The 22,602-nt window shown below is 49.8% G+C and overlaps 2 protein-coding genes across 2 annotated transcripts in view; one reads left to right on the plus strand and one right to left on the minus strand.

The window, feature by feature from the left end:
- Positions 1-22,602, minus strand: part of CACNA2D4 (calcium voltage-gated channel auxiliary subunit alpha2delta 4) — a 205,158-nt gene that overhangs the window by 47,415 nt on the left and 135,141 nt on the right. The window lies entirely within an intron of this gene.
- Positions 9,642-18,809, plus strand: LRTM2 (leucine rich repeats and transmembrane domains 2). The gene is made up of 3 exons (XM_054386415.1): positions 9,642-9,708; positions 14,674-15,264; positions 18,355-18,809. Exons 1-3 carry the CDS (start codon positions 9,642-9,644, stop codon positions 18,807-18,809), a joined length of 1,113 nt encoding a protein of 370 aa, XP_054242390.1.

Here is a 22,602-nt window from a genome sequence, read left to right on the forward strand (position 1 = left end):
TCATCACATTGGCTTCTCCACCAGAAGGAAAAGGAAGAGTCAAGCACCAGGAGGGCTTGGGGTGCTGCTGCATTTCAGAACAGACTATGACAAAAGGCAAAGTCAGTTCTTGGGCTAACAGAGACATGCATGATGGCAAGCAAGCAGGTGTGGGGCATTTTGTGTGCATGGGATCACCCAGGCTTGCAGAAGCTCATGTGATTCTAGGAGGGAGGAATCACAAGGAGAAAGACTTATGGCTGTAGTACCTTGGCCCTCGTAAGATATTACAAGGATTTCTTGGCGTTGATCTGGAGGGCCCTTGATTTGGCACTCTGACCACACTGACAGGTGCCTGACCTGGCACTCTGGGGACAGAACTGTGAACTGAGAGCTTATGTTGATAAAAAACCTTTACATTTTGCTATCTTGCTGCTAAATTGATATACCTCCATCTGCTGTGCGCGTGGAAACGTACCTCTCATCTCAGAGAGGTTGGCACCTTCCCTTTTAAGGTTCTGCTGCATCCATTGTCCCTTCTAAGTGACCCATGGAAGGTACTGAAGTTCCAAGTCCTCAGAGAATCTTTCACAAACGTGGGCCCATACATAGCCTCCTTCTTGAACACCACTCAAATAAGAACAACAGATTCCTTTGGGACCTGGAGCTCCATCCAACTAAGAAGTGCAGGGAATACCTGTGTGTGGAGTGGGGAATGAGTGCCACAGAACTAGGATTCTCCCACCAAACTGCCTTCTTTGCTTGGAGCCTCTCTTGGCAGTGTGCCACTCATCCACACCCCCAGGATAGGCTCAGCAGGAAGGGGGGAGAGGCATTCACTGAACTGAAGGATGCTTGGGGGTGTAAAGGAGGAACTGAGAGCAGAGAGGTGCCTCCCTCAGACCTGTCAGGTCATGAGCAGCTGCAGTGCTTCTGTCAAAGGGCTGAGTGCAAGGATTAAGGACCCCAGCTACACCTGGCAATGGGATTAACCCCTGCAGGAAATTAAAGTTGTAGAGAAGGCCCTTTGCAGCTGAGAGAAGGAGAAAAATTGGGATCTGGATTAGAATTGGCAGGGCTGGTGACAAGCCACCACCTACAACCAACTGTTCCCAGCTGGATCTGAAAATGTTATCTCAGCCTTCATGTAGAACCCCCCTCCACATCTCATTCAGTTACCAGTTTTTGCCAGCAGTGTGAGAAGAGCAAAACCACCACTCTGTGGCAAGCAGAAAAGAGGAGGAAACTGGGCAGCCAGCTCACATGTTCCTCCTCTGAGCCCCTCTCCCACTGCCTCAGCCGCTCTCCCCCTCAGCTGCCTCGCTTTCGCACGGAGGAAGCCTGCACGTGGTCTGCCATGTTCAGTAACACTTGGAGAAGCTGCTGACACACACATGGCTGCATTTCTTCCTGGCACCTACCCTCTCAGCTCTCCTCCTGCTGCTGCTCTGGGCCTCCTCCTCCATATGCCACACTCTGACTATGCTGGGACTTTCCTGTCACTCCCGTGTTGGGTATCCCAGCCTCCCCAGCTGCTTCCACAGCTTCCCAAGGAATCCCACCTCTCCACAGCTGGCTAGGTCTTTCCCAGTGCTGCTTTCCCTGGCTCCCCTTTGGATGCTTTGTGCTTTCTCAGAGGGTGTGATGAGGCCTGATGTCTTTGGTCTTCCTAATCCCTCCAACATCTCTGACTCTCGTGCATTGGTCAGGGACACTTGGGATGCAAACAATGTTTCCTGGTTAAGGTATGGGATGAGGAATCAAGACAGCTGCCTTCTCTCCTGCTTTTGCCACAGGCCTGCCAGGAAACTCTGGGAAAGCCTGGCCAAAATACCTTTATTCTGTGTGACTTTGATAAGCCCCACAACCACCTCTGCAGGACAGAAGAGCATTGACAAGCCTAAGTGATCCACTGCACTTGACAGCTTGGAAACTCTTGAGTGGGGAACTGAAGTGGGCTCCTAATGAGGTATCAAAGGCTGTGCAGCTGAAATTCAGCCAGCCAAACTCAGCAGCCATTGTTACCTCTATCATCATTTACCCCACTATAAAATGGGGATAAAGTTGATGTTTCTTGAAGGGGCTTGGGGGTAAGATTTGTTAACACCAATCACATTTTGCATTTCAGAGGTGCCTACACATTTTCATTCCAGAGATCAGAAGCTTTCTGACCTCTTCACATCCCAGAGAACAGGGCCAGGTTTTAATTCATACCAAGTCAAGAATCTGGCAGAGTCCCTTGCAACACCAAGTGGGTGTTGCACACTTTCTACTTTGCTGTACAACTTCCTGTGTGTGATGTTTTTCTTAGCTGTCAGACAGCAGCACCATTCCTTCTGCACTAGGGGTTCTAGGGTGAATTTTAAATGGGCTTTCTGTCAGTTGTATGAGCACAGCACTAATGAATCCTGAAGAGGTGTTAATAAATCAGGAAGTGCTGGAAATGAAGCCCCCAGCTACTAAGCTTAGAAACTCACTAGGGCAGTGACACACCCTCCATGTGCCTGCAGTGCTGCTGAGCCTGGCTCCCACCTATGGACGCTTTTGCTGTCCAAACAAACAACAAATGAAGAGCTGCTACTGGCACAAGGTGACCTCTTGTGGTCAATAATTTGCTAGAATGACCTTGGTCTCTTAGGGCACCAAGAATAGGCATCATCTTCATGCCATCTAAACCCACTTGTGGTACTGCCAGGATCAGGATTTCCTACTAGGAATCATCAGCCATGTCACTTCATGAACCTTAAACTGCTGCAATGACAACCCATGCTGCCATGTCTCCCTGCCCTCTCCTCCTGCAATAAATAAATCACAGAATGACAAAAAATATCTGGTTGGAAGAGACCTCCAAGCTCAGCCAGTCCAACCCTTGACCCAGCACTGAAGGGTCAGCACTAAACCATGTCCCTAAGTGCCAGGTCCACGAACTGCTTAAACACCTCCAGGAAGAAGCAAACATAGAACAAAATGTTTTAAACACTGGGCTCTGGGGTACCTACATTATGGGTGATGGTAGTAAAAAGGAATCCTAAATGCAACCAGAAGAGGAGTAAAAAAAGAAAACCTCCTTAAAGTGTCCTCCATGCTGTCCCCTACTCTTCCTTAAATGTCTCCATGCTGTCCCCTACTCTTCCTTAAAGTGTTCTCCATGCTGTCCCCTACTCTTCCTTAAAGTGTCTCCATTCTCTCCCCTACTCTTCCTTAAATGTCTCCATGCTGTCCTTTTCCTTAGTGTCTCCATGCTGTCCCTTACTCTTCCTTAAATGTCTCCATTCTCTCCCCTACTCTTCCTTAAATGTCTCCATGCTGTCCTTTTCCTTAGTGTCTCCATGCTGTCCCTTACTCTTCCTTAAATGTCTCCATGCTGTCCCCTACCCTTCCTTAGTGTCTCCATGCTGTCCCCTACTCTTCCTCAAAGGGTCTCCACGCTGTCCCCTACTCTTCTTAAAGGGTCTCCATGCTGTCCCCTACCCTTCCTTAAAGTGTCCTCCATGCTGTCCCTTACTCTCCTGCTTTCTTGATAAAGGCTGAAGCAATTCAGCCCTGGAAAGGGGAAAGAGGCTTTGCCACCACTTGTGGAGGAGAGTGTTGGGGAGGGATGAGTGTCTGTGTGTACTTCCTGTTAATTTCTGGCTGGCATCTGTTGCAGTCTCTGTTATCTACCCTTTTCTAATGTAGGTCACCCACATGCCCTGCCAATGCTCCTTAAGCCAGGCTGTTAACTGAGTCTGATCCCTGAGCCATGATCCAAGGGTTAGCAAAGAGGACTGGGAGAGATAATCAGAGACAGAGGTTGCTGGGCTGTGTTTCTGACTGTGACTCAACCTGGTGACACAGTCATTTGTCCCTCCAGCCTCAGTGTCCCTGTCTGGAGAACGGGGTAGCTCTATCCACCTCCCTAGAGCAGAGACACTACTAGCTAGGACCTCAGCCTTCCTTGTGGGGGTCACTAAACACAACATCACATTACCACCACCTACAGCTATGGCAAGAGCCATTTGTAAAGCAGATGGAAAGCTTTGGATAGAAGGTGTCACAGAATTGGGAAGTGTTACTAAAACAGTATGTGGATACAGTAGACTGAAACCCTCCCCACCCTCACATGTACTTCTTGGGTCCTGACTTATGGAAGCTAAGGCTTGAGAGTGATACTGCAAATATTACTGGTGTCTGAGCAGTGCTTACAAGACCATGATAGTGCCTGTTGTAGCTTTTATGCCCTGGGAAGTACAGCAGAGTCACTACAATCTCTTTAGCATCCGCCCTCCCCCCAGCAGTAAAGTTCCCTGCTCAAGCTAATTAGGGGAATCCTCATTAGAGAGTTCTCTAGAGTCTGACAGCAGGCCAAATGTCCAAGTAGCACTTCAGCTCAGTGTATTTTTGGCCACTGGAGCCCATGGGCCAGGAATGGATGATTTCATTCTGTTGCTTTGAGCTGAAACGAAAAAAAATTGTCTTTTGCTGTCCTATATCAAATGGCAAGAAGAAAAGGCCATGGCCAGCCCCCAAGGCTGCTCTGTTCATTCCTCCAGAAGCTGGAAAAAAGATTCAATTCCAAGCACAGGGAAGAAAGCTCTGAAAACCATGCCCTGTGGATCACAGGGCATTTGGCTGACATGGTGCTTCAGGGAGAAGGAACCATCCAGTAAACCTGGAAGAAAGACTAACACCTGGATTTTGGAGACCTTGGCAGATCAGCCTTGAGGCACCAAACCCAGACAATGCCATGCTAGTTCTGAATGGATGGCACAGTGGCTCTCCTCTTGGGCTGGGGATGCAGAGGGGGCACTCCTAGGTGGAGCAGGCTGCCTAGGGTGGGTTGTGGAGTCTCCTTCTCTGGAGACATTCAAACCCCACCTGGATGTGTTCCTATGTGATCTGCTCCAGGTCACTCTGCTCTGGCAGCAGGGGTTGGACTGGATTAGTTTTTGAGGTCCCTTCCAGCCCTTAACATTCTGTGATTCTGTGACTGATTCTGTGATTCTTGCAAAGTCCTCACTGCTGGGAAAGTCCCCAGCTGTCAGGCTGAAAGCATCCAGCCAGATTTGGTGGTGCTCTGGAAAGTGTTGAGGTGTGGGGAAGTGCCAGCTGCCCCAGGATTACAGACTTCCCAGTGCTCCACTGGCAGTGAGACCAGTTGGCCTGGCACTTTGCAGAGAAGAAGGCATCTCTTGGGCCCCACTAAACCAGCTAATTAAGTCAGAATTCAAGATAAGTCAGAGAAAACCTTTAAAAAGGAACCTCTCAAAAATCCTCTCTGCCTTCTTGCTCTCTCCTAGCTGCAGAATATTAATCACCAAGGGTCTAAAATGCTGATGGGCAATAGATGCATGGAAGAAATTGTTTAGTTTTTGTTTTTTTTTTTTCTGGATGGCTGGAATCAAAAATTCTCCATAAACATACTTCTTCAGGGTATAAATGCAGAATCTCATTGTTCCTTGCACTTCACCAGTCAGGAACTGTTCTATATGCCCAGGGAGGTGGTGGAAGCCTCATCCCTGGAGGTTTTTGCAGCCAGGCTGGATGTGGCTCTGGGCAACCTGCTGTAGTGTGAGGTGCCCCTGCCCATGGCAGGGGGGTTGGAACTGGATGATCCTTGAGGTCCCTTCCAACCCTGACAATTCTATGATTCTCTCTCTCCTGCTCTGCCACCTGAGCATATGCTATGCTTGGAGAGGCAGGCAGTTCTGTGCAAGACACGGATGTTGATGAATATGGGTCACAGAAGAGACCCTGCTACATAGGCAAGCCCAACTCTGGGCACAGATTTGCAAATGTAAGCTAGATTGGCAGCTCTGTCTGCATATGTACAGGAAGAGAGCTGCTTCTGAGCCCTAGGAACATGTGTGGGAGCTCATGAGGGGTGGCTGCTCTCTGTGGGGTGGGGAGTGCTGTGTTTGGGTGACATGCTGTTAAAATAATCTGGGGGTTCTCAAGGTGCCTCCATCTTTGGTGCATGTTGCAGTGCAGGAGGCAGCATTAAAGCCTGAACAGGTGTTAATCACTATGCACTGTAATAAATTCTAAACATAGGGAAAGGGATTATTTATACACAGCTGCTCCTCCCACCCCACACTCCCTGCTGGAGCCCTGGCTCTGCCTGGCAGAAAGAAGTGTCCCTAAGTTGGCAGAAAGGAGTGCATGAGCTGGACCTGCCCTGCCATGGTAGAGGAACTGGGGAGAGAAACCCATTGTAATGGGCTGCCCAGGGAGGTGGGGGGGTCAGCATGCCTGGAGGTGTTTAAGACTGGATGAGGTTGGGTGATTTATTGGACTTGATGATCTTGGAGGTCTCTTCCAACCTGGTTGATTCTGTGATTCTGTGACCCTGCCACCACCCTTGAGCCCAGGTATGCTGGTTCTGCTCCCAGCCCCTCACTGTCACCTGGGGATGGAGTGGCTGAGTGGTACAGAGCAGCGAGCAGGGTAGGGGAGAAACTAGAGCATAGCCTGAGTGGGAGCCTGAGCTGAGGGGACACCTCAGAGGGAAGCTGTGTCACCAAGCACCCAAGGAAGCTCTTTTGGTTTTGTTTTTGGAAAGCTTAGCCCCCCCTGATTGGAGCCAAGCCAGCTGATACAGATGGGGTGTTACAAAACAGAGCCAAAAGGCAGGAGCACAAGGAACAGAGCTATCTATAACCCTGACAAAGTTAGATGGAGTGAGGGTGGGCAAGAAGGAAAGCTAGAGCGTGGCAGGCAGCCCCTGATGCTAAGAGCAAGGACACAATGATTCGGCAGCAGGATTTGGAGCTATCCAGTGGGCAGATAAGGCTCTGTGCCTGTCAGCTTAGCTCTGCCATTTATGCCTGTGCTGTAGGGAGTTAAATAGAGCACACGGAGAGCCTGCTGCTGGGGAGTGAAAGTCAAGGAGGGAGAGGGACAGAAGAGGCTGTAACTGGGCAGTGCCCGGGGGAGTCGGGTGGAAGTGGCTGTGAGCAGAGCCCCTCCAGGTAAGTGCTTGTGGTTTCTTGTCCTCCTTGTCGGTGCTGACATCCAGGGTCAGGAGACTCCAGGGGTGGAATTTAGAATGGAGGCACTGATACAGGGAATGCTGAGAGTCTCCTTCTCAGCCAGGGTGAGTGCAAGCACTGACTGGGGACAGCTATCTCTTGTGGCTTCTCCTTCAGCAGGGACTGCAGAGAAAGGGCTTTATTCAGGGACCTGCAGCAGGTGAAGGTCGGATGAATTTCAGTGCCGTGAGAGGTATTAATCTGTTTGCTGCACTGGCATTTGGGTAAATGATCTAAACAGCCTTGCAAAATGTACTGGTGAGGGCGCTGAACCTGCTCATCATTCTCATTGAGACGCTAAGTTAAATATTTCCTGGTCATTTACATTCCCACATAAAATAAGTCAGTCATGGGGACCTGGGGGAGGGGAAGCAGCTGGCACGTGTGTGGGGAGAGTGTCCCGGTGGGAGTGCAGCACCCAATGAAAATAATGGCCCTGGATGTTGCCAGAGCCCCTCAGAGGGATGGAGGATGGCTTATTTCTATACCCTGGCTGAAATTTGTCCATCTCTCTGCCACTGCAACGGTGGGTGGCACATCAGAGAGCAAGCAAGGGGGACAAAGAAGGCCCACAGTGTCTCTCCTTTCCCTGCTTGTCTGTATCTGAAAGGGAAGTGGGAAGGAAGTTTGAACCTGTTGTCAGTCACTTAGTGTCAAGGGAGAGTTTACGGTCCTTGGGTTTCTAATTAGATGGAGCATTTTTCCTTCTTCTAATTGAGATGTAATTCCTCTCTTTTCAACACTCCCACTCAGCCTCCCCCGCCCCAGGTCCTCTCTTCTCCTCTGAGGCTGGCTCAGTCCTCAGCTACTGCAGTTGCTGCAGCGTAAAATCCCCAAGCTGAAGCTGTGCTATGCTCAGCCCTGCTCTACCCACCACATCTTTTTCCCCTTAAACAGAGCCACCATATCCTTTTCCCCTTAAACAGAGCCACTATATCCTTTTCCCCTTAAACAGAGCCACCACATCCTTTTCCCTTAAACAGAGCCACCATATCCTTTTCCCCTTAAACAGAGCCACTATATCCTTTTCCCCTTAAACAGAGCCACCACATCCTTTTCCCTTAAACAGAGCCACCATATCCTTTTCCCCTTAAACAGAGCCACTATATCCTTTTCCCCTTAAACAGAGCCACCACATCCTTTTCCCTTAAACAGAGCCACTATATCCTTTTCCCCTTAAACAGAGCCACCACATCCTTTTCCCTTAAACAGAGCCACCATATCCTTTTCCCCTTAAACAGAGCCACTATATCCTTTTCCCCTTAAACAGAGCCACCACATCCTTTTCCCTTAAACAGAGCCACCATATCCTTTTCCCCTTAAACAGAGCCACCATATCCTTTTCCCCTTAAACAGAGCCACTATATCCTTTTCCCTTAAACAGAGCCACCACATCCTTTTCCCTTAAACAGAGCCACTATATCCTTTTCCCCTTAAACAGAGCCACCACATCCTTTTCCCTTAAACAGAGCCACCATATCCTTTTCCCCTTAAACAGAGCCACTATATCCTTTTCCCCTTAAACAGAGCCACTATATCCTTTTCCCCTTAAACAGAGCCACCACATCCTTTTCCCTTAAACAGAGCCACTATATCCTTTTCCCTTAAACAGAGCCACTATATCCTTTTCCCCTTAAACAGAGCCACCACATCCTTTTCCCTTAAACAGAGCCACCATATCCTTTTCCCCTTAAACAGAGCCACTATATCCTTTTCCCCTTAAACAGAGCCACCGTATCCTTTTCCCTTAAACAGAGCCACTGTATCCTTTTCCCCTTAAACAGAGCCACTATATCCTTTTCCCCTTAAACAGAGCCACCACATCCTTTTCCCTTAGACAGAGCCACCACATCCTTTTCCCTGAAACAGAGCCACCATATCCTTTTCCCCTTAAACAGAGCCACCATATCCTTTTCCCCTTAAACAGAGCCACCACATCATTTTCCCCTCAAACCAAAGCCACTGCATTCTTTTCCCCTTAAACAGAGCCACCACATCCTTTCCCCCTTAAACCAGAGCCACCACATCCTTTTCCCCTCAAACCAAAGCCACTACATCCTTTTCCCCTTAAACCAGAAAGGAAGCTCTGCTAGAGAACATGGGGCAGAGAGAAGTAGCTTGGCAGCTGCTGGTGCCCAGACCTCAGTGAATCTGAGCCTGTCCGTGAAAAGAGGATGCCCAGGTGGTACCAGCCTGCATAAAAGTGAGAGGGAATCAGCTGGAGTCTGCTGCCCTGGCAGTGTCACCTCAGCAATGCACCAGGTTAACCTTGAGCATGAGGCTGCCACAGCTACCATTGCAGGCCCTCGACACGAGCTTGTCTCTTTGGCACTTAGGTGAATCAGGCCTTCTTTCTGCACTAGGAGGTTCAAAGTGAATTAACTTGTGCCTTCATCATGATGTGCCTCTTGAAACACCTTTTATCTGTCCTCCAAAGCGGAGTTGATGCCTCAAAGGCAAAACTCTAGTAGAGGGAAGGGAAAGGACAGCAATGAGTCCAGCTCGGCGTTCTGCAGCGAGGGAACTGAAGCTGCTCTGCTCTGCTCTCCCCAACCAGGACCTGGCAGGCAGACTACAAGATCATTCCTCCTGCCTTTGGGGCTGGGTGCCAGGCTGGCTGGTGGATGTGAAGACACGCTGGAGAAGACAACCATGCTGCCTACAAGTTCTGGCCACCGGTGGAGAAGCAGGTTCCTCATGAGGTGGCAAGAGGCTTGTCGTAAGTAATGCCTACTCAGGTACTAAGTATGGTGATCCTGTTTGTCAAGGGAGTGGAAAGAAAATAGGTCACATCAGGGGTAAGAATAGGGGAGAGGGACAGCTAAGAATGGAGATGTTTGAACTAATTCCTGATTCCTTTAGAGGCCAGGCTAGCTGGGAGGGAGAGTGAGATGCTGAAGCTGAAGATGGGCTTGAAGTGGGACAGTGAGTGATGATTGCTTCTGAATTCCAGTGGGTCTGGCAAGTGAGAAACAGTGAGACAGAATCCACTGCACAAAAGTCCACTCCAAACAGGTCTCCTACAGGCATCCCAGAAGCTGCAGACTCCTCTCTGTGGTAGGAATTTATGTGCAGGCTGCTGGGCAAGGGTCCCAGCTCTTCAAAGCAGAAGTCATGACAGATTTTAGAGAGGAATGCAGGATGCAAATGCAGAATTCTCCTACTGGGCACTGCCACATGTAGTGAAAATCAAAGAGTAAATAAAGAAGATCTCTTTTAAATGAAATTGTAGAAGTTCAGCCTTGTGCATCTTCCCAGTGGATCAAGGCACCTGGGACAGTATCCCTGAGCACAGAGCAGAGACTGCTAAGGTGATGTGGGGCTTCAGGGAATGTACCTGAACTTTGGAGAAGCATCTGGAGACTGCAGCAGAGGACAGGGAGCCCTTGGAGAGTGTCCATCACTGCTGCATGCCTAGTAGCTGAGCAGGTCTGTGGTTTCCCTTGTTCCTGCCCCTTGATCAAATATGGGGCTGGGGGAATGATTTCCTTTTCCAGAAGACAAGCATCTTTGTAATCTATCCTCACAGACTATACTGCTGTATAAATTATTGAGAAGGAATTCTACTGAGTCTTGTCTTAATCTGATACACCTGGATCAGCTTTCTGCCACCTACTAGAGTCACCAAACACCCTGAAAAGTAACTTCATCTTCCCCTAACACTAAACCCACATATTCCTCATCCTTCCACAGGGTTGGAAGACAGCTTCGGGTTCTGTCTATTGCTTCTTTGCCTCTCTTCCCTGTAGCACTGCATCCTCATCAGCGTGAAGAATTCCTTGGACTCAGAGACTGAAAATTGAAGCAGCCCCTTCTCTCTTTTATTTTAGTAAAACATTTCCAAGAGCATAAAGAAATATATGTGTAGCAACAAGACATTTTTTGGCATGTTCTACATGGCTGCAGAAACTTGGCATGAATCCTGCTCCTGAACATAACCACAGCCAGCTGCCTGAGGCTTTGATCCTACCCCAGCCACTGCCAGCTTGCATTCTGGTGGAACCTCATAACAACCCAGCCAGGGCCAGTGGCAGGTAGGCATTGTGAGAGCAAAGTCCTGAACAGACTGCCACCTGTATAGCATTACATACAGTCTGCTCTTGCCTTTATTGCTGTACAATGTTATCTCATCCTCATAGCTGCCAATCTATTATTAACACTGTACCTTTGTTAAGCATCCAGGAAAAGGCAGGGTCACTTGAGTGACTCATGGCTCTCTCCCTTCCCCACTCTAGCTCCCATTCTTTTAATTCTTTGCCTACAACAAGAGCATGCTGTATACTGAATGGAATTAAATATCAGACAGTGCTTGCACTGTGCCAGTCTGCAGCTTCTGATCTGCTCTCAAGGCAGTCTCTGCTGTTGACCCCAATCTTTGCAAGATAAGAAAGCAGAGAGGAGCTCAGCTAAAGACATCTCACCATAAGGATCCATAATTATCATTAAAAATCACAAGGATTTGCTGTACCTAGGCTGAGGTAAACCTGAGATCTCAGCTGCAGGACAGAAAACAATTCATGAAGGGATTGTGCAAGGTGGATAAAATAAAAAAGAGCTGATGAAATAAAAAAGAGCTGAGACACTCTCTCTGAACACATATCCTTTGGTCCTTAATGAAGTCATATACCTTAGGCCATATGGATCCAAACTGTGTAGTTCTCCTTAGGCTACCAGTCCAAAAATCTGCCAGTGCCAACAGGGATTACTGGGAACACAAACAGGCCCTGTGCAGGGATGAAGTATGAAGGCAGCATCAGTGACAGAAGCCAAGTGGCTACGAAAAAATGGGCTATGGATCAGACTAAGCTCTAGAGAATGCAATGAGGCAGGAGAGGCAGAGTGTGGCTGACTGCAGAGCTGTTCCAAGCAGAGCTGCTCCAGAGCACAGTTCTCCACCTCTCCCTTTCCTATAGTAGTGCTTTCACAATTCCTTTGGTGTTAAGAAACAGAACACCTGCTTGTACATTCTTTGGGGAAAAAAAACCCCAACAAACAATCTGGACAGAACAATTTGGTTTCCAGTCCAGGAAAGAATGGCAAAGCAATAAATGCATCCACTTCTGCTACTCTTCACCCCCTAAAAGACTTTACCAACCCGTGGTGGCTGTGTTCTCTGAAGAAAACGGGTGAAGGGAGAGGACCAGGCATGATATGCAGTTTTAGTCAGATGATCAAGCTTGACACCTTAAAAATCATCAGGAGGGCTGAATTTGCTTTCCACATTGAAGAAACTCATCCCAGTGCCACAAAGGAACGAAGACAAAGAACACAAATGTTTTACACAGTCTGCTTAAACACTACTCCCACTCCTCTAATGACAGAAGGCACAAAACTTTCCTCCTTGTTGCTGAGGTTTCTTTGGCACAGAAATGAGAGTTGTTTTAAGTAATCCACTGGTTGCCAGGAAGGGTTGGTATGTAGTGCCCTGATGCCATTCACGGGATCCAGACCCACGCCTGCAATGGTGATCCACAACACCTCTAAAAAATGCTGGTTTTTGGCTTGTCCAACATCACTTCTCAGACATTTCAGGAGACAGGGGATGTGTGCTAACCTTTTCCTTAACACCTCTTTCTTCAACTGCCAGCCTGCAATTTCCCCCCCATCTCCATTGCTATGGGAGGTTTTGGTCAGAGGAGATACTTGTGGAGTTGTGCTGTGGGATTCAGAAGCTGAGAGCAATGGCAAGTACCAAGTGCACAGTGGCTTAGGGTCTCCTTGTTACTTTTTAACAGCTTTCTTGGCCATTCCTTTGTGATGTAATCTAATTAATAAAGAAGCCTTTTATCAGGAGGCCCATGCAACACATTGTAGTTATAGAAAGCAAACAATACCCTGATTTAGGGACCAGCTTAGATCCCAGTCTGATTTATCACAAAAGATTAGAATTCAAACTGCAGGAGTGCCACTGAGGTGTAGGTTGCTTTGTTTTCATGCTTCTTAAAAGCTTTTCATGAACATGTCTATTTCTGAAATAAATAAATAAATAAATAAATAAATAAATAAATAGAACTTCTTAAATATATACCAGTCCCTCCTCTCTCAGCCCTACTTAGAAAGAGCTGTCCTTTATCAGAGGTGACACTTCCCACAGCTATCTTTTCCACTCACCCCTGACAGGTGCCAGTGCTCTAGTATCTGGCAGCAAAGTCCTCTGGGATGCACTATTCTAACTTCCTTGTGAAGCTGGAGGGATATTTACTCTCTTGCTCATTAAAAAAAAAAAAAAAGCTAAGAGGAAAATCATGCTGCCAGGGTGCAGCTCAGCAATACAGGAATGCAGCTATGAGGAAGCTCATCACACTGCAGGGCATTGTGGCACAGTTCCACTGTGAGGGTCATACTGCAGCCAGAGCTGTGCTCAAGTCAGTGATGGGTGAGGATGGGAAAGCAGTTGTGAGGGTGGGGAAGGAGTGCTGGGGGTGGGAAAGCATTGCTGAAGGTGGGAAAGCAGTGGTGAGGATGGGAAAGCAGTGGTGAAGCTGGGAAGGCAGTGGTGAGGGTGGGAAGGCAGTGGTGAGGCTGGGAAGGCGCTGGTGAGGATGGGAAGGCAGTGGTGAGGATGGGAAGGCAGTGGTGAGGGTGGGAAGGCAGTGGTGAGGATGGGAAGGCAGTGGTGAGGGTGGGAAGGCAGTGGTAAGGATGGGAAGGCGCTGGTGAGGATGGGAAGGCAGTGGTGAGGGTGGGAAGGCAGTGGTGAGGATGGGAAGGCAGTGGTAAGGATGGGAAGGCGCTGGTGAGGATGGGAAGGCAGTGGTGAGGGTGGGAAGGCAGTGGTGAGGATGGGAAGGCAGTGGTGAGGGTGGGAAGGCAGTGGTAAGGATGGGAAGGCGCTGGTGAGGATGGGAAGGCAGTGGTGAGGGTGGGAAGGCGCTGGTGAGGATGGGAAGGCAGTGGTGAGGGTGGGAAGGCAGTGGTGAGGATGGGAAGGCAGTGGTAAGGATGGGAAGGCGCTGGTGAGGATGGGAAGGCAGTGGTGAGGGTGGGAAGGCAGTGGTGAGGATGGGAAGGCAGTGGTAAGGATGGGAAGGCTCTGGTGAGGGTGGGAAGGCAGTGGTGAGGATGGGAAGGCAGTGGTGAGGGTGGGAAGGCAGAGGTGAGGATGGGAAGGCAGTGGTGAGGATGGGAAGGCTGTGGTGAGGGTGGGAATGCAGTGGTGAGGATGGGAAGGCAGTGGTGAGGGTGGGAAGGCAGTGGTGAGGGTGGGAAGGCAGTGCTGAGGATGGGAAGGTGCTGGTGAGGGTGGGAAGGCAGTGGTGAGGATGGGAAGGCTCTGATGAGGATGGGAATGCAGTGGTGAGGATGGGAAGGCAGTGGTGAGGGTGGGAAGGCAGTGGTGAGGATGGGAAGGCGCTGGTGAGGATGGGAAGGCAGTGGTGAGGATGGGAAGGCAGTGGTGAGGATGGGAAGGCAGTGGTGAGGGTGGGAAGGCAGAGGTGAGGATGGGAAGGCAGTGGTGAGGGTGGGAAGGCTCTGGTGAGGGTGGGAAGGCAGTGGTGAGGGTGGGAAGGCAGTGGTGAGTGTGGGAAGGCAGTGGTGAGGGTGGAAAGGCAGTGGTGAGGATGGGAAGGCAGTGGTGAGGGTGGGAAGGCAGTGGTGAGGGTGGGAAGGCAGTGCTGAGGATGGGGAAGCAAAGCACTTCTCTAATACTTGCACTCTCTCTCCCCTGCTTTTCACCTACCAGTGCTTGGTTGTTGGCTATCGCTATGTGCTGCTGAGTCCTTCTTTGCTTGTCCTTCCTCCTGCAAGTGTAACAGTGGCAGCCTGGAAGTGGACTGTAGTGGCTTGGGCCTCTCTTCCATCCCCTCAGACATCCCCACAAACACCAGGACCTTCCTCTTTCTCAACAACAAACTCAGCATCTTGCCAGGAGCAGTGTTTTCCAACCTCTCTGCCCTACAGAGGCTGGATCTATCCAACAATTTCTTGGACCAGCTCCCTCAGAATATCTTCAGCGACCTGGGGAACCTCACAGAGCTCCAGCTGCGGAACAACAGCATCCGGGCCCTGGACAAGGACCTGCTACAGCACACGGCCCTGCTGCGCCAGCTGGATCTCTCCATCAATGGCCTGGCCCAGATACCCTCGGGCATCTTCGACGACCTGCCTGCTCTCCGCTCCCTCTCGCTCAAGTCCAATCGCCTGCAGAGCCTGGACAGGGTGACCTTTGAACCACTAACCAGCCTACAGCAACTCCAGGTGGGGGATAACCCCTGGGAGTGTGACTGCAACCTGCGAGACTTCAAGCACTGGATGGAATGGTTCTCCTACAGAGGTAGGTGCTGGGGCAGCGGCAGCCAGGGGCTGAGGTGCTGGTCTGCCGTGGAAAGACAGACAAAGGCAGGCAGAGAAGAACCAGAAGCAGATATATCTGTCAGGTCAGGCTGACCTGGATGCCAGATTTCAGCCAAGGAGCATGAAGGCTCTGCTGCAATGCTAGGAGATAGTTTAGTGCCATTGCACCTTCCCACAGCAGCACTGCTAGGCTGAGAAGTCCTCCACAGCCTCACATGTTTCATTTCCTTGTTTTGTTTCTAATCTGAAAGATTATGGCTTTTGGTTGTTTCTTTGGCAGAGCAAAGAATTTCTCTCAAACATTGAAATTTTAAGATTAGGAATTCTCTTCACCCCTTCTACCTAAAGAGAAGAGATTATTTTCACACTTGAAAATGACCACCCCATGGGAGAACTAAAAGCCAGATTTGGCTGTAAAGCACTGGATTTGCTTTCAGCAGAAGATCCATAGGACACAGAGCCACTTAGGGAAAATCTCAGAATGTTCACAGAATCACAGAATGTGGTGATTGGAAGGGACCTCAAAAGCTCATCCAGTCCAACCTCCCTGCCAGAGCAGAATCACCTAGAGCAGATCACACAGGAACACAGCCAGGTAGGTTTGGAATATCTCCAGAGAGGGAGACTCCACAGCCCCCTGGGCAGCCTGTTCCAGGCTTCTCTCACCCTCATGGGGAAAAAACGTTTCCTCATTTTTCCATGGAACTTCCTATGCCTCAGCTTCCACCACTGCCCCTTGTGCTGGCATTGGGCATCATCCAGCAGAGCCTGGCTCCAGCCTCTGGGCACTCACCCTGCACATCTTCATCAACATGAATGAGGTCAGCCCTTAGTCTCCTCTTCCCCAAGCTACAGAGCCCTCAGCTCCCTCAGGCTCTCCTCATAAGTAAAATACTGCAGCTGTAAAATACTGCAACCAACATTGGCAAACCCAAACCAAAGCTCCAATTAACAAGCCAGGCCCCAAGTCAGACTGGCTAGAAAACTGTCACTTCAAACGAAGCACCTTTCTTTTTTTTTTTTGGGGGCAAGTTTGTGTTTGCAGCTTTCCCTCAAAATACAGCAGGCTGGAAAGGTCCTTCTCACTTAGGAGGGATGCTGACAGGAGGAGATGGTTTGAGGAGCTGCAGCTCCCAGAAAAATGGCACATTTTGCAGGAATGCTGATTGAAGGCCTGATCTTCTGCTGTTGGAGCCACTGAGTAGGAAAGGGTCTCAAATCATGTGGATAGCAACAGTCAGCTGTCACATCCCTGCTGATCACAGCCATGCTGCTAAGAGATGATCCCTGCCTATGGCTATGCTGCAGTCAGAAATATGCATTTGTGTGAGCAGAACCAAACAAGCGGAGGAGTGCCACTTCCCTCTCTCTTTCCATCCCCCCTCCCCCCTTTAATTTGTTTTCTTTCTTGACTTAGAGCCATGAGGATGCTTAGGGGACTTGAGCATCTCCCCTGTGAAGCCCCTGAGAGCCCTGGGGCTGTTTATTGTGGAGAAGAGAAGGCTGAGAGGGGATCTGATCAATGTCTATCAGTATCTGAGGGGTGGGTGTCAAGTGGAGAGGGCCAGGCTCTTTTGGTTGGTTCACAGTGACAAGACAAGGAACAATGGGTTCAAACTTGAGCATAGAAGATTTCAGCTCAATATGAGGAGAAACTTCTTTAGTGTGAGGGTGACAGAGCCCTGGAACAGGCTCCCCAGAGGGGTTGTGGAGTCTCCTTCTCTGGAGACTTTCCAACCCCACCTGGATGCATTCCTGTGTGGACTACCCTGGGTGATGCTGCTTTGGCAGGGGGGTTGGACTGGATGATGTCTGGAGGTCCCTTCCAACCTCTGAAATACTGTGATACTGTGATACTCTGACTTTCATACAACAGAGTCAATAGGAAGCACACAGAGTTAATGTTTCTCCCCATCCCCCCAAAGAAAGTGCCCAGACTCGTCCAAGCATTGTTTCAACATCTGTCACTACTTGCAGGGAGTGGGGATGGATCAGTTGGTAGAAGATGGGGCTGGGTGCCTGTTGTTATTTTGAGAAGATACAGCCTGGTCCTAGCTTTTGGCTTTGATTTCTCCTTTTCTAAAATGGTTCTACTGACACTTACATAACTTACTAAACAGTGTGAGGCTGACTTCAGAGACAGTTTCAGAGGGTTTGCATGTTTTGGCCTGAAAGATGTCTATGTAGGTATTGTGCACCATGAACTCCACTGTTAAATTCAACCTGGGCAGAAGCATCCCAGCCACATCCCCTAGCTGAAGCTGTTTCAGCTGTGGAAGGCTAAAGCATGCAAAATGTCTCCAAGTTAGGCAAAACAATCTTTTTAAAGGAAACCACACGAGTTCTTTCTGCCCAGTGCATGGGAAGCACAGCCATTCCTCCCTATTTGATAAGCACCATGGATCTGGCAGGACATGGTAGGTGGGGAGGGGAAGGTCTGCTGGACCTCCTGACTTCAGTGTCAACTTTGAACTCCTGAAACATTCTGCCCTAGATCACGAATATCTTTGGGTATGGGAGAGGCTCTCTGAATACTCTCTCCACTCAGCAATGTATTCATTCATGAGAGATTACATTTTTTTAGCCCCACTGCTATATATTAAAGCAGTTCCATAATTATAACCATAATTACAGGCTCACAGGATGTTAGGGGTTGGAAGGGCCCTCTGGAGATCATCGAGTCCAACCCCCTGCCAGAGCAGGACCATAGAATCCAGCACAGGTCACACAGGAACACATCCAGATAGGTCTTGAAAGTCTCCAGAGAAGGAGATTCCACAACCTCTCTGGGCAGCCTGTTCCAGTGCTTTGGGACCCTCACAATAAAGAAGTTCCTCTTCATGCTGAGGTGGAACCTCCTGTGCTGTAGTTTCCATCCATTGCCTCTTGTCTTATCACAGGGTGCAGCTGAGCAGAGCCTGTTGCACCCTGCTGCTATGTCTTAATGATGTAGGGCAAATCCTTAGCAGGTGTGAGTGGAATGCTAGGAACTGAGCTCACTTGAGGGTCACTTGCTGTCACTGTATCAGGGTGAAGCTGTGGTTCACTCCTGTTGTATCTGTTGGGACAGGTGGAAAAATCGACCAGCTGGCATGTACCCTGCCCAAGGAGCTGAAAGGGAAAGACATGAGAATGGTGCCCATGGAGATGTTTAACTACTGCTCCCAGCTGGATGACGAGAACAGCTCTACAGTGCTGGACAATACTGGCCCACCCTGCACTAAAGGAAGCCCAGCTCCTACCAAATCGAAGTCTGGCTCAGAAGCAGAGGTGGAGCCCAGCGTGGGGTGCCCTCAGAAGCAGCGGTACAGGCCGGTGAGCGTGCGCCGGGCCATCGGCACTGTGATCATTGCAGGGGTGGTCTGTGGCATTGTGTGCATCATGATGGTGGTGGCAGCTGCTTATGGCTGCATCTATGCCTCCCTCATGGCCAAGTACCACCGGGAGCTGAAGAAGAGGCAGCCGCTCATGGGTGATACAGAAGGCGAACACGAAGAGCAAAAACAAATCTCTTCCGTGGCATGAAACTCTTCCAGGAAGGAAAGGACAGCAATGAACAAAGGTACCTGAGAGCAGTCAAGCATGGGGCCTTCCCAAAACACATCTCCACAGACAAAGAGACTGTGCTATTGCTCCACTTACCCAAGTAGTACAACATGCTTCTGGGGGCGGGGGAGGGTGGTCAGGGCACCTGGCTCAATTTCTGTTCCTCTGCCCCAGGTCCATATTGTGCTCTTTCACCCTTGGGCCCTCTCAGACAAATAAAGTAGAGTCAGACCTCGAGTGCTTGCTGTGCCTCATACCCTTGCACAGAGCTTCCCTCACATGTGCCTGCTGCGGAGTCAGCTGGCACCTTCTGGGAACCTGTGTCATCCTCTCAGCTTAAGTCCTGAGTCATCCTGCATCCTGTCAAGAGCTCTCTGCAAACAGTGAGAGCAGATCGGTGGAAGTTTGTGTGAGGAGCAGAGCACCAGAAGCATCCATACCTCACTGTGAGGGTCACTGCTATTGGATGAGAGCAAGTTACTGCCCATTGCTACAAGCTAATGCTGCTGAGAGCACATCACAGTGGAGGGAAGGTCCCTAGGAGATGACAACAGCCAGGGGGAGGCTTCCTTTCTCACTTTTAAAGGTGAAGAGATACTTGTATCACTCTAACATGCTACCAGGGAACAGTGTCCCTCTTTTTGGTCCTTGCCAAGTCCAGAGCTGTCAGCTGACACTCACACAGAGAACTCCTTGCACAGGCTGAGACACAGCCTTCTGTATACACACACACACACATACGCACACATACACACTCACTGACTCCTTCTGATCCCAGCACACACAGACAGCCAGGCCTAGCTCCAGACAGCCAGGCACCCCACCTGTGCATACAGAGCCAGGTGTGCCCATGCTGATCTGCCTTCTGCATGCAGCCATGAGTACATTCAGCCACTTCACCTCACTCTCATCACCAGTGCAGAGCATCCTCTAGTTCAAACCAAACACATCCAGCCTGCCACTGAGGAGCCAACAAAAGCACCTCAGCCACAGTGCAGAACTAGTGGAAATGGGCAGGAGAGCACAGAGAAAGGCAAAGTTATCGAAGTTGTAGCATGTCTGTGGAAACGAATACACAGCATGAAAAAAAATACTGTGTGTTCTTGTTTTCTGTTTTCTAAGATAAAGGGAGAGAGTAAGGATCTGAAGCTTCCATCTAGAAATGTTTGATTGGCACAGCAGAAATGGGTCATCAGGAAAAGACCAGAGGAGGAAGTGGCTTAACAGTCTCAGCAGTGTAAGCCATTCTGAGGAGCACTGGGAGCCCAGGGGAAGGTGGCAGGAGAAGACACACAGCCCAAGAGCTGCTGTTGGGATGCTTATGTAGCTGAGGTGACTGAAGAGAGAGGGCACAGTTCTGGAGGGTCTTGAGGTGAAGGTTGAAACCTGGGCCACAGTGTGGCAGAGGTGGAAGAGCCTGGGAATGGTCTGTCCCAGCAGGCAGCACAGCCTGCAGACACTCTGCTCACCATCACCACCGCGTTCACTGCTGTCCACAGCTGCCCACAAGTATGCCCACACAGGGCTGCACACTGCCACTCTTGCACAGGGTGACTGTCGCCAAGGTTTGAAAGCCCTCAGACTGCAGTGCCTCCTACTAGCTCTTTCCAACTTCACAGGGAAAAAAAAAATAAAAAGAGGAGGGGAAAAAAAAAAAAGGCAAGGAACTCAAGATAAGGACTCATTTTGTATGAGTGGCAGTGGGATAAAAGGCTGTCTCCAGGGGAGAGCACACGTTGCCATGGTAACCTGCTCCAACCCATCACCCTGGGTATCCCTGGGCCAGGAGGATGACACTGGAGGTCATGAATCCGCAGTGCCTGTGGAGGGTGTGATCCCTGCCAGCAGGAAATCAGCTGGCAGCCAGCCCAGCTTTGCAGGGTGCTTCGCTAGCAACCTGTGCTCAGAGCCCAGCACACGCTGCAGGTGGACCCTGCCGAGGCAAGTGGCCTCCTTCTCCCTGCTCCAGCTGGATCCTGATGCTTTCAGATGTCGCAAAGCCCTCCTGCCTGCTTCTCCTGGATCCCCGTGGAAGTGATGCACGCTGCCTCCTCACCCCCTAACGGTCCCAGACCCATGGGCATACAATACCAAGGCTTGAATCAAAGTCTGGAGTGGCAAAATCTCTCCTGGACTCCACAGGGCCACCAGGATGTGCTGCAATGCTTTAGCATGACTTCCCTGTGGCACAGGGATGCATGGGACAGGGAAGGATGTTCTTCAGGAAGCAGAATCTGAGGCTGCCCTGGAATAAGGACTGGGAGAAGCAGTTCACCCACAAGTGTGCATGCACATTGTACTCCCACTTCCAGCACTCTGTCTGTGGGGAAGAGTAAGGTCTGATGAGATGTGAGGAGGAAGGATGCTTCCCCCATGCACTGTACAGCCATCAGCGATCCCATCTGCTGCAACCATAGCCCTCTCTGAAGGGCAGAACTGGTGCACTGTAGACTCCATATGTGTGTTACTGCTGCTCCACATTCCCAGCAAGCCAGGACTAGACTCTGCCTGCTGGATCCAAACCTCTCCCCAACTTCCCTCTCTGGGGAGCTTCTCCCTTGACCATACTGCACTCAATCATACTTGAAATGGGACTTGAGTCAGAGTGGTATATTTATAGATCTATATTTTACTTGCATCAACTGATGGTGACATTGCACAAAACAAATGGGATCTATAGATGTGTGTGTGTGTGTGTGAGAGAGAGTGAGAGAGTGAGCAAGAGAATGAGAGACTTTTTAAGTGGGTGGACTAGGGGGGAAATGAATGTGAGGGAGGCAGGGGGCAAAGCAGGGGCTGAGGGGTGTGTGAAATCCTCCTTTACCGGCACCTTACCCTGTGACTTCCTCTTGCCCTGACCATTTTTTTTTCTTTGTTGCTCATAATACTTTCTATATCTTGTGCTGTGGGGCTGATGTTGACCTTGCCCGTCCTTTCCTTTTTTGTTTTTATTTATAAGGCAGAAAGTCTGGATTCATCTCAACCCTAGACAAGGGACTAATATGTTTAGAAACACACCCAGGAAAGGAGAAGATAGAAAAGGGGAGAAAAGAGGGTTGCTGAGAATCATGAAGGCTGGCTGCTGCGAGGAGTCCCACTGGAAAGCAAATACTGTGCTTGAAAGGACAAGGACCTGTCCTCTTTCAATGCAGAGTAACAGAGTTCACTGGGAAATTCCCTCTTTGTCCCACTGTTTGCAGAGAGGCTCTTACTCTCGTTCCCTAGCACTCCTGGCAAACAGGCTGCCCTAGAGTGACTGAGCTACTGCCCTGGCCACAGGCTCTGTAGGGAACATGGTACCCAGTGTGGGCAGAAATAAAGCTCTCCTGGGGGATGTTGCATGCAGAATGAGACTCAGTGCTGCTTGTGTGTTCAGGCGATGGCTTCCTCTGTGTGTGGAGACAGAGGTCTTCTGCTCTCCCTGCAGGCATGGTGAGAATGCTCCTTTGCTGCAGGCAGGTGTATCCATGCCAGAGGCAGGTGCCTGCCATCAGGGAATGGACAGGCAAGTCCAGCACATGCCAGGGTGCTGTAGGGGCTGGCAGAGCCACCAGACACACCCCTTCTGCTCCCCTTGCTCTCCTTCCCCACACACCCATCTGTGGTACAGGTAGGCACATTTCTTGCAGGGAACAGATGGCACTTGTAACTTCTTTTTTCTTTTCATTACTGTTTGAGGGAAAGCAACAAGATTTTCTAATGATTGAATGGAGGTTTCTTTGGCATGAGACAGAAAATTTTTAAAGGTATATTATATTTCTGGCTTGTTGTT

This window comes from Indicator indicator, chromosome 14 (assembly GCF_027791375.1).
Source record: "Indicator indicator isolate 239-I01 chromosome 14, UM_Iind_1.1, whole genome shotgun sequence".
NCBI lineage: Eukaryota > Metazoa > Chordata > Aves > Piciformes > Indicatoridae > Indicator > Indicator indicator.